This window comes from Triticum dicoccoides, chromosome 1B, assembly GCF_002162155.2.
Source record: "Triticum dicoccoides isolate Atlit2015 ecotype Zavitan chromosome 1B, WEW_v2.0, whole genome shotgun sequence".
Classification (NCBI taxonomy): domain Eukaryota; kingdom Viridiplantae; phylum Streptophyta; class Magnoliopsida; order Poales; family Poaceae; genus Triticum; species Triticum dicoccoides.
In genome coordinates this window covers 416989283-417000546 of record NC_041381.1, presented here as the reverse complement: position 1 = coordinate 417000546, position 11264 = coordinate 416989283, and the positions used below count along the sequence as shown (strand labels likewise).

Here is an 11264-nt window from a genome sequence, read left to right as displayed (position 1 = left end):
ATAGTGGGGGGAACAATCCAACCGTTACCCCCCAAGCAGCCCCGCAGAGAGCGGTACTACCGCTGGGGAGGGCGGTACTACCGCTGAGCCAGCGGTACTGCTGCGTAAAGGAGGGGAGCGAGGTCCTGGACCCTGAGCGGTACTACCGCGGTGGTAAGGGCGGTACTACCGCTTAGGAGCGGTACTACCGTCTCTATTGCCGCAGCTAGTGCAGCAAAACCCGACATGAGAAAAGGGGCCCTCGAGTCGAGGCGGTAGGAGCTCGGAGCCGCAACGGTACTACGGCGGAAGGCTCCAAGCGGTACTACCGCTGAGGAGCGGTACTACCGCTTGTTGCACTTGGGCGGTACTACCGTTGTGGCCCGCGGTACTACCGCTGGGACCAGACAAGGCCAACGGGAAGGGGAATGAGACCTCCATTGAAGCGGAAAGGTTCAGCGGGTGCGATACGGATGTGTATGTGTTGATTCCACCCTAGCCTTACCAAAGCGGATCCCCTCTTGATAGTACGGTGACTCCTACGAAACTAGTCCACCAACATAGAAATGAAAGAGCTGCACCGTCTTGAATAAAACACCGAGGGGAGGGAATCATCTCGTGCCAAAGGATGAATCTCTGAAAAGCTCAACGCACACGATTAGACCGCAAAAGCATTGTCATCAATCACCAAAACACCTTAGGGATGAAAATGCCCTTATAATCCGACATCACCCCAAATCGCCCCCCCATTGTGCAATCTCTCCTCTCTTGTCCTAGCTGCGTCCACCTCCTCCCAGTCACCATGTGCACCTCCCTCCTAGCCCCCTGGGCCCATAACACCTTCCGCCTGTCTCCCTCCTAGATGTTGGGCCCACACCACCCTCTGCCCGCCTGCATGGATTTTGGCTCGACAAAATATGTGGGGCTATTCACGACGCCATTGCTAAATGTGTAGAGTCACACCCACTAGGACCATTGTGTCTGCGAGCGCACGCGCAAGGTGGTCGAGAAGGAGGTCGCCAACCTGGACGTGGACATGACCGCATCCATGTTGGTGTCTTCCTCGATCACGTCCATGCATGTGGATGACTCCGGCATGGCTTTGCAACAGTATAACATCCAGGAGGGCTTCACCTGGGACGCAAATGCATTTCTGGTTGGAGTTGAGCGGGAAACCTAAGTGGGCAACCCTCTTTGAAGATCTCAAGAACCCCAACAAGAAGAAGAAGAACAATGATGGCTCAAGCTTCCACCAAACTATTGGATTGGATGAAGAGGATGAGACAAGTGGACTTGGGGCCGAGCCGAAGATAAGTAGGAGCATGAGGGGGAAAAAGTTGGAGAAAATCGGAGCAACGAGCAAAATGTCAGCCACATGGACGAAGTTGCTTTTCAAAAAAGACTTGGAATTGAAAAAAAGAAAGGACATGAAAGAGGAGGAAGAGATACAAGCTTTACTTGGATTTCAAGGGGGAGAGGCCGACAGGGTGTGGGAGAAGTTGGTAGTTGAGACGGAGAGGATGAAGATAAAGAAGATGTAGGCATGTGAGCATATGAAGCTTGAGAAGACAAAGACGATGGAGAGCATTTAGATTGGGAGAGAGAAGGTGAGGACCGGGAGGTTCACCAAAGAGTCAAAAGATAATGTTGATCGACACAAGCCTCATGGATGTCAATGCCAGAGAGTAGAATATCAACGCACACAGAGACATCGATGCACATAAAAAACACTTGATTCATCTGCTTTATTGGCTATGTATATACCGATACCAAAGAGTGAACTATCAACACACGTAAAGACAACGACGCACATAAAAACCACTTGATTCATTTGTATTATTGGCTACGTATGAATTGCTGGATTTTATTCGTCATGGATCATGTTGGCTTGTTTGAATAGATTGGGAGGGAGAAGGTGAGGATCACGAGGTTCACCGGAGAGTTAGTCAAAGATCATGTTAACCGACACAAGAGTAAATAGCATAAAACTACTACTTTACAGGCTATGGTTCCAAAAAACTACCGGTTTTTAATTTTTCTCAGATAACTACCAAATGGGCGGTCGGCTATTTCAAAAAACCCAAATCATCGAGTCCTTATCAGTTGATCACGATTATGACAGGTTGGTCCCACAGCTAAACAAACCGTTAGTTTGACCTTAGTTTGACCGTTAACTTACATGTGGGGCCCACATGTAAGTTTCTTCTTCCTTCTCTCTTTCTTCTTTCTCTGCCTCCTGTGCCAGACCTTTCCTCTCCCGAGCCGGCGACCCCCTCCCCCTCCCAAGCCGGCGAACCTCCCTCCAAGCTGGAGCTCCTGGTGGCGACGGTTGCAACGAGGCCGGTCTCGTCCGCGACACTCCAGCAGTGGCGCAGGCCATCTGCATCGAGCTTGAGGAGCTCGGGCCAGGGGATGGCGGCGGCCGCGGGCGAGGCACGGCGTGGGGGCGGCGTGGAGACCTGAGCGGAGCCCCATGGCCGGCGGCGCCCCAGGCGGCTCCTGATGGCGTGCAGTGGCGCAGCGACCCGAGCCGGAGCCCCATGGCTGGCGGCGCTCCAGGCAGATCCCGATGGCGCGCGGCGGCGCTGTGGCGCTGCGACCTGAGCCGGAGCCCCATGGCGGCGCGCCCGGCGACCACCCCGGCCACCCAAGCTGCGGGCGCGGCGACCAAGGGCAAAGCCCCATGGTGCAACGGCGACCACGGGCAGAGCCCTTTGGAGGCGCGGCGGCGACAGCCCAAGGACCCGATTGCTTTTTGTTAAATGATTCCAGGGACCCGTTTGCTTTTTAAAAATATTTGTAGGGGCTAATCTGTAAAAAATTTGTTGATGAGGCGCTGACATGTGGCCCCCACAAGTCAGTTAACGGTCAAACAAACGGTCAACCAAACGGTGTGTTTAGCGGCGGGTCCGACCCGTCATAAACATGTTTAATTTTTTAACAAAGAGAACTTGGGGTTTTTTGAAACAGCCAACCACTGACTTGGTAGTTATCTGAGAAAAAATAAAAACCGATAGTTTTTTGAAACCATAGCCTGTAAAGTAGTAGTTTTATGCTATTTACTCCCGACACAAGCATCATGGATGCCAATGTCAGAGTGGGCTATCAACGCACACAAAGACATCGACACACGTAAAAGAAAAACTTGATTCATCTGTTTTAGCAGCTATGCATGAATTATTGGAACTTATTCTGTCATGGATCATATTGGCTTGATTGAACTGTTGAATTGATTTGTGCTACATTTGAGAAGGGGAAATGGGGGCGCCATTGCCAGGGCGGACAAATGAGGATCAAGCTCTGTTGTCCACAGAACAAATGGAGGCTCAAATTTGGTACCTGCTCTTGAGATGCTCTAAGCCTCGGCAGGGTATATTACCTGCACTAGCTCCTATCCGAGCACTAATGGACCTTCGACGAAGAACAACTCAACAAGTTTTTCCCAGCCCACGCATACTCTGCTGGAAAAGGAAACCATACAAACAGACAAGGTACTACCGATTTACTACATTAACTGTCAAAATCAGCAAGTCGATGATTCATTTCTTTACAGTTTACGCAACTATTAGCCAATGATAGCTGGAACCTGCTGAAAAGATACAAGAAGGGGACATTTAGTCGGGTCAAAATTTCTGGACAAGGAAATGTTCCAAACATGTCCAAATTTAATTGCAGAGGCATCTCATGTATTGACAATTCTGTTGCCGATGACTGCTAGTCTCACCCTGTTTTGCTTTGATTTTGTCTAGCCCGATGGACTGCACGAGAGGAGTGGATAATCAGGAGAAGAAAAGTAATCATTGAATGCATATGTTGGATCATTCTGCCAAAATGTCAACGGCACTAAAGAAAACTAGTGAGAGGTCTTCTTGGCAATCTGTAGTTTTGTAACATCTGTTAGCTTATATAAAGATGATAAACATATAAACATATTAATGTGTTTACCTCAGTGCTAAGTCAGCTTCTTGCTCAACTTTACGCAGACTTACATTCATATACAATCCCTGCAGAAGAGAATATTTGTTGAGTGTCATTTTAGACCCAAAATCACAAGTGTAACACAGTGAAAGGAACGAAGTGAAGCTTGGTCTCAATTGATTTGAGACCTGCATTCTTTTTAGTATCAGCGCCATGCCTACCCATTCAAGTAATCACAAGACGGCATGGATGACTACAGGTCTACAGCAGCTATGGTTTTAGTCGAGTGATTTCGAAACGTGTAGTGCTTTTATCCTTCTCTTTGTCAGGGAAAGGTGACTAAAGCTCCAAATTGCAATTTCACTGCACTTTCCGCATTTCATTTAGTGTTTAAAACTAATTATTTTCAGCCATCTTGTTGATGGTGGGACAGGCATAACCTGGGAGCTTACAACTGATCTAAACAAACTTATAATAAAGCCCTGTTCGGATCCACTCCGCTCCAGCTGCAACTCCCGGAGCGGAGGGAGCGGCAGCGCAATCGCACAGAGCGGCTCAGACCCAGCTCCTCGCACGGAGCGGAGTTTTGAAACTGGAGAGGTACCGAACAGGCACTAAGACCAACATGAACATAATCACCTACTATGGTATCTTGCATAGTCTACCCGTGAGTGCTACAGTGTTTTAGAGTTTATACCTCTATCATAAATTGAAAGCAACCTGATCATGCACAGGACACTGAAGTAATTGGATAGTGCTTCCTTACATTGGTTGTATGGATAGTGGCCCCAGTGGTCATGCTGATTTTTTGATCTGCCACAAGCTGAATGTCCATCTTTTGTATGACAATTGCAAGTGCCACAATTGCTTCTAAAAGAGCAAACTGATCTCCAACACATTTTCGAGGGCCTCCACTGAAAGGGATAAACCTGGCAAAAAGAGGTGGTAATGGGAGCACAAAATAATGTAACCATTTTGCAACACCAAAATAACAGCATAAAAGAATGTATCTCAAGGTTACTTTCTGACCTGAAATCGGTGTTTGACTCATTTGGAATGGGACCCTCCAAATCAAATCTCTCTGGAATGAATTCATCTGCTCTGTCCCATACCTTCAATAGGAACAAAAGAATAATTATTGCAATGATAAAATATTGGAATGCTGTCCATTTATTCATGCCTGGACACTGCCCGAGGATGACGATATGCAGTAAACAGAATACTTCCAAGTTTTCAACCTCTGAAATTTAGCGTGATAAGAATTTTTCTTAGTTCATGTTATCATTATATTGTGTAAATTGGTAGTTTGGTATCATAAATCCATAATATCATCAGTGTAAGCAGCATCAAGGTCATACACATACATAAGCTATTTAACTGGTAGCTCATGGTTTTGCGAATCTTTGAGTAACCATACACATTTCTGGTAATTAACTCTATTGTTCATCAATAGACTAGACATAGATATGCTATATTTCACTATGCAAAATAGTTGAAAAATAGCTTTAAAAAATATCAGCCAAGATCACAAGATGTAATATTCAGATGAAAAAGGATACCTCGGGTGATCTGTGTATATTGTACACAGAAATCATAATATCTTGACCAGTCTTAACCTTGTAGTTTCCAGGAAGCACATCATCAACTAGTGCACGCCGTATCAGCACCTGTTAATACAGTGTCCTTGAGTAACCAACACTAACTCTGAAGTGGCTTGTCTGAAGCACAAGGAATTACAGGAGGATGTGGGTATAGCCGCATGGACTCATTGATACAGCGCATCAAGTACTTCAGCTCTTTTACATCTTCATATCTGGGGAGTCTACCTTGTAGAACACGATCTACCTCTTCTTGAGCTTTCCTTAGTGCTACTGGATCCTTCAGCAGTGTAACACTGAGCAGTCAATAGATATTAAAGAGATAATTTAAGTAATGTGTTGCTTCTCATTTGGGACTTTACTTGATATAACATTTGGCCAAGGTAGAAAGGAGTACCTTACTGAGAAGATAAATAGTCCATGTCAGTACAGAGCCTGTCGTTTCATGACCAGCAACTAACATTGACAATAGATCATCACGTAACTGCAAACTGCTGACCTGGGTCATACAAAGAAAGCATGTTAGTTAAAGCAATAAGCAATTGAGCAAAGTGCTTGTAACATAAATAGTGAAACATACAAAACAAATAGCCAACATTTGCATGCCAAAACGGCACAGCTGAGTTAGCACCAAAAGAATATACTGTGTTCGAAATAGGATTTTACGTTGCTGCGCCAAACAGGTCCTCTGTACTGTCAATACTCCAAAATACTCTGTTATGTCAACACCACGGTATTTTATACATACAGGCTAAATTACTATTCTTTTACCAGGAAACAGTAGAAGAGCCCTTACAGTAAAATTATTATTCGAAGGCAATCAATAATATGGTCTATGCTGAATATTATCATTTGTACAAGTAAAAGTGCTAACGACTACAGTTAATTTTACGTCGCTGCGCCAAATAGGTCCTCTGTACTGTCAATACTCCAAAATACTCTGTAATGTCAAGACCACGGTAGTTTATACCTACAGGCTAAATTGCTGTTTTTATCAGGAAACAGTAGTGGAGTCCTTGCAGTAAAATTAGGATTCAAAGGTAACCATAATATGGTCTATGCTAAATATAATCATTTGTATGTGTAAATTTTTTACGCTGCAATAGTAATAGGATGTCAATAATTGCTGCAGAATCAAACAGGCTTTCTCTATTCAAACATTCAGTTGAACTGACACTAGCAACATTGATCAGCTGAGCACTCAAATGCATGATGGTTCAATGCCCGGTTAATGATTATCAAATATTGCGAAACTAAATGGATAATAAAATAAGCCATCATAAGGGAAAGACGAAAACCCCTGAGTTAATAACAACAATAAGACTAATCTCCAAGATTATATGAAACGAGGAAAGGTAGCTTCCTAGATAGTAGAAACATCAATAGGAACAATAGGAAATTGACATCAAACATTGTTTTAGCTCGAGATAAACTAAACTACCTCTTCACGGCTAGCAAGTAAAAACCGCAGGATGCTAGGATCTGCCTCATTTACATATTCTTCACCCTCAATCTGTTCATTTTCAGCATCTACGATGGCCTTGCATTTTATGATTAGCTCCTCAACGGTACTCCTTATTGTGTTAACTGCTTTTTCTGCTTTTATCTGTCTAGGAACAATCTTGCACAGCAAATCGATCTGTAGAAAATAAACAAGGATCACATCAAACATCAGTCGTGCAATTTTCCCCTTCTGCAAGTTAGCAAGACCGAAGTCAATCAGAGGTCCAAAATAAGAAATGTAACATGATGAAAGAACCTACCTGCCAGTATGGTAAAAGATCTGTAGAACGAGCCTCTGCTTCTTTGAGTGCAGTGTAAACAGCATCAATAACAGGACTATCTGATGTGAGGGAATCAAAGTTGTAGTTGAACAAGGATAAACCAATCACATCTAACGTCATTTGAGAAAACCTCGCTTCCATATTAACAGGTTCACCGCTCAAAGCATAAGTCTCGAGCTTTTCCACCAATCTCTCAGCACATTTACAGAACACTTTATCAACCATTACTGAGAGAAATCTTTTGTGTAGAGATGGTACAACTGCTCTACGTCTCACCTAAAATAGCAGATTAATAATAAGTTAAAGAGAGGATTAATAGACGAACAAGATAGGGAGGGCATGAAAACTCAAAATCAAATTCATGTGAATTACAGGCAGGAAGCTTTCAAATTGTACAAGCATCACTCCTTGCTAGAAAATAGGACCTAGTGAGTGTCCCCCTGAGTTCCAATTTCCGAAGAAGTCTAATAGAGTAATAGAGTGTATTTCACAAATACAAGGAGGGTCGTGGTCCGGTTATCAAAAGATCTACTCTAGTTCTGAGTCTTGTTCTACACACACGAAGTAAACTTTAATCCAAGTATAGATTGTCTTTTTTGAGTATTTTGACGCATGTCCAGTCCAGCACCTATAGTCTGTGAAGTCATATTGGAAGGGGCTACACTGACACCATCTACCAGATAGTATATCAGCAAGTAAGGTGTATAACTGTTGTCTTAAGTTAAACTTGTGTAAGGTTGACCAAGTTTATAAAAAGAAAAAACTGTTACGTCCACAATACCAAACCAAAATCAGTTGATCCATCATGAACTATGTTTACATGGTCTATTTCTTTGGTATTATAGATGTTGATACTTTTTGCTATAAACCTTCAAACTGATAGAAGTGTATCTTAGGACAAAAATTAGTATGCCTTATATTTTGGGAAGGAGTATAAACTTTTGTACTGGTGTGGAAGTGATTCTTCATTTGTCAGAAATACCCTATTTAATTCTTCATTTTTCAAAGCTAGAGAGAGAGCACACCGTCCAGAGCGCTCCCTCGGCGATGGCGAACCCAGAGCCAAAGAGGAACTCGGAGACCTCGGCGACGAGCCCCTTCTCGTAACGCGTGCCGTACCCGCGGAGGACGTGCTTGGCCACGGCGGGGTCGCTGACGATGACGAAGTCGCGCGGCCCCGCGGCGAGGCGGTAGACGGGCCCTTCCTCGCGGAACCACTTGAAGAGCGGGAGGAAGAGCGCGCCCCCGAGGAGGTCCTGCACGTCGTCGAGCTTGGCGGAGGCGACGGGGATCCCCGAGTCGTCGTTCCCCCGGCCGAGCACCGAGCGAGACAGCGACGTGAGCCAGTCGGGGCTGACCCACGAGGTGGTGGGCTTGTCCCCTCCTCCGCCGCCGCTGCCGCTGCTCCTTGGCGGGGGCAGGCGGAGGCTTGCGTGGCGAGGAGGCGGTCGTGGGGCCCACGGCGGAGGAGGAGACGCGAACGCGGAGGCCAATGCCGCGGCGGGCATCGCGCACGCGCAGGCCGCCGCGGGCTACTGTTAATTTGGGTTGGATTTGGGTGAGAGCAGTAGTGAAGGTGTGTGACAGAGAGAAGAGAGAAGAGAGAAGAGCAAGAGGATGAGGTGGAACCCGCTGGTGAGCGGGGGCGCACGGTATCATCGTGAGACTGTGAGAGCAAATCCATCTCCAACGGCCCGTCAAGTTCCACGCTCCACATCTTCAAATATAGAGCCTCTCAAAAATATATTTTATTCTTTTTTTTTGCGGGTCTATTCATATTTCTTAGCTAGCTAGCTAGCTCTCTGTAAAGTTGAGAAATATAATTCTCGCAAAATAAAAAAAAAAGAGAAATATTATGTTGGTTTTTCTTTAGAATAAATATTATGTTGGTTGGATGATGCATTTTATGAGCGATTTTCACGTGCCAAAAATGATGTTTTTTTTCAAATGTGCAGAACTGATGCTAAAGTGATGTAGAAAACGGCAGTTTAGGCCACCTTGGAAAAAACGCTGTTTCAACGGGTGATGCATATTCTCCGCAAAAATAACGGAGCATATGCATATGGCCCATGAGCGGCCGGAATGTTTCAGAAAAATATGAACATTGGTAAAATGTTTCGGAAATCATAAAATGTTTTGTGGATTAAATAAATGACATGATATTGAAAAAACAAGGTATTGAAAAAAAGTTTGTGAATTTGAAAAAAAATGCGGATTCAAAAAATGTTCAGATCATGAATTTCGGAAAATGCTCATCAATTCAGAAAAAGTTCACCAATTAAAAGAAATTGAACTCAAAAAAATGTCATCGATTAAAAAAATGTTCACAAATTTCTAAAACATGTTCGCAATTCAAAAAAAGTCGCAAAAGATATAATATGTTCGTGATTTCAAAAGATGTTTGTCAATTTCAAAAATGGTCACATATTCATAACAAATGTCCGCGAGTTCAAAAAATGTGCATGATTTAAAAAAATGTCTTGAATTTGAAAATTGTTCATGACTTCAAAACTATGTTCGTGAATTCAAAAAAATGCCAGCAATTTGAAAAGTTGTTCACAACACGAAAAAGAAAAAGAAAAAAGAAAAGAAAAAGAAAGAAAAAATTGAAAAAAGGAAAAATATATTAGGGGAGCTTCTAGAACCTTCCCAAAACTAGTATGGGGTGGAACCCATAATGGGATGGCCCAGAAGAGGACCACGCGCACGAAGGGGAGGGCATGCGCTAGGTTGCTACGGAGGGACCTAAATGCAAAATAGGATTCCTCCCCACAAAATGACCCCCACTGCTGCATATTTGCGGCACCGCTACCTGCTGCCACAAGATGAAACTGCAACCGCATGAAAGCAAGCTGTCCCGCGGAAGTTTCCCCGCCTCTACCCGACGTCGATCCATCTGGATCTCGTCGCCAGGCGAGCCCGTCATCCACCCCCGGCCCAACCCGCCCCTGTTGCCCATTCTCATCGTTGGCGCTGAGTTCTTCCGTCATCAATCGATTTGCATCGATTTCTCGTAGCTTCTCTCCCTTCCGCAGCACCCGGGCATGCCTTGAGGTCGAATAGTCGTCGCCCCTTTCCTCAAGTGGTTGTCGTGGCCACCATTGAGCCGCTGCTCTTCCAAGTTCTCGGTTGTCAGTCGGCACAACGACGATGGCTCTGCCCGAAATCCACAGCTTCTTGGTGGTAGAGGAGCACCACGACTACATGCCTAGCCAGCCCGGCAACTGCCTCTACCCTGGCATGCTACGGCGGTCAGATTTCGTGTTCGTGCCCACTAGGTGTTTGAGAAAATCCACCAAGGTAGAAAATGATTTATCTTTTATTGCAATTGTGGAGTAAAATGAAAGAAGGGCAAAATATTGGACACCATTTTACATCATTTGTTAAAGCAGCAGCCACGGTGTTGCAAGGAATTTTTCTCTCTTCTATCCTATAATGGTTTTTACATCATCGATTTTTCACCATCTATTGAAGATTTCTCTAAGGGGGTGATTCCCCTATATCATGGCAGTGTAGTTTCAAGTAGTTTGTCATTTTCTTTGAGCTTGAAAACATAAGTTGTGAAATCATCAACGGTGTTAGACAAGATTGTTGCTTGTGGCGGCTAGTGATTTTCTCCACTGAAGGCAGGATGGGATCATGGGAGCCGTTGGTTCTCATGCTGAAGGATGGTTGATATTTGAGATGTTTTACAGTAACTTAGACAATAATAAACTTACCAGGTTGGCATTTTACAGGAACATGTGTTCCGATGAAGGTTTAGTAGTTGACATAATGTAGTGCTTAAATTATGTACGGTTGCCATTGAGAATTTTGTAATGTACGTTTTGCATATCTAGTTAATCATCATTGGTTGTAGGGAAAAGTTGGGTGCTCCTTGAAACTGGAAAGAAATGGGCAGTTCTTTTGATAAAAATGAATTTGGACCACCTGGCATAAATCCATAAATGTCAATGGACTCAATTCACCTCAAGTCCCACCACAT

The 11264-nt window shown here is 44.4% G+C and overlaps 1 protein-coding gene across 4 annotated transcripts; it reads right to left on the bottom strand.

The window, feature by feature from the left end:
• Positions 1–3272: 3272 nt before the first annotated feature.
• On the bottom strand, positions 3273–8897 carry LOC119338491 (carotene epsilon-monooxygenase, chloroplastic-like). 4 transcript variants are annotated; one of them, XR_005164060.1, is made up of 11 exons: positions 8305–8895; positions 7259–7555; positions 6937–7134; positions 5893–5994; positions 5635–5775; positions 5457–5564; positions 4927–5009; positions 4664–4826; positions 3925–3983; positions 3666–3737; positions 3273–3568 (listed from the first exon to the last, which is right to left on the bottom strand). XR_005164060.1 is itself a non-coding variant. In XM_037610821.1 (10 exons), exons 1-10 carry the CDS (start codon positions 8785–8787, stop codon positions 3725–3727), a joined length of 1647 nt encoding a protein of 548 aa, XP_037466718.1. In that variant the 5' UTR covers positions 8788–8894; the 3' UTR covers positions 3399–3724. The 4 variants fall into 4 exon arrangements, 2 of the variants coding, with proteins under 2 accessions (XP_037466718.1, XP_037466715.1); XR_005164062.1 differs by having other exon boundaries at positions 3273–3565; XM_037610821.1 differs by having other exon boundaries at positions 3399–3737; positions 8305–8894.
• Between the last annotated feature and the right edge of the window lie 2367 nt (positions 8898–11264).

Bases quoted from the DNA above. Each gene is read 5' to 3' on its own strand.
- LOC119338491 (XM_037610818.1), bottom strand. From the start codon at position 8,787: ATGCCCGCCGCGGCATTGGCCTCCGCGTTCGCGTCTCCTCCTCCGCCG. The intron at 7,135-7,258 runs GTAGGTTCTTTC...TATTTTCTACAG, and splicing joins ATCTTTTACCATACTGGCAG to ATCGATTTGCTGTGCAAGAT. The intron at 3,984-4,663 runs GTAAGGAAGCAC...TCTCTTCTGCAG, and splicing joins CCACTATCCATACAACCAAT to GGATTGTATATGAATGTAAG.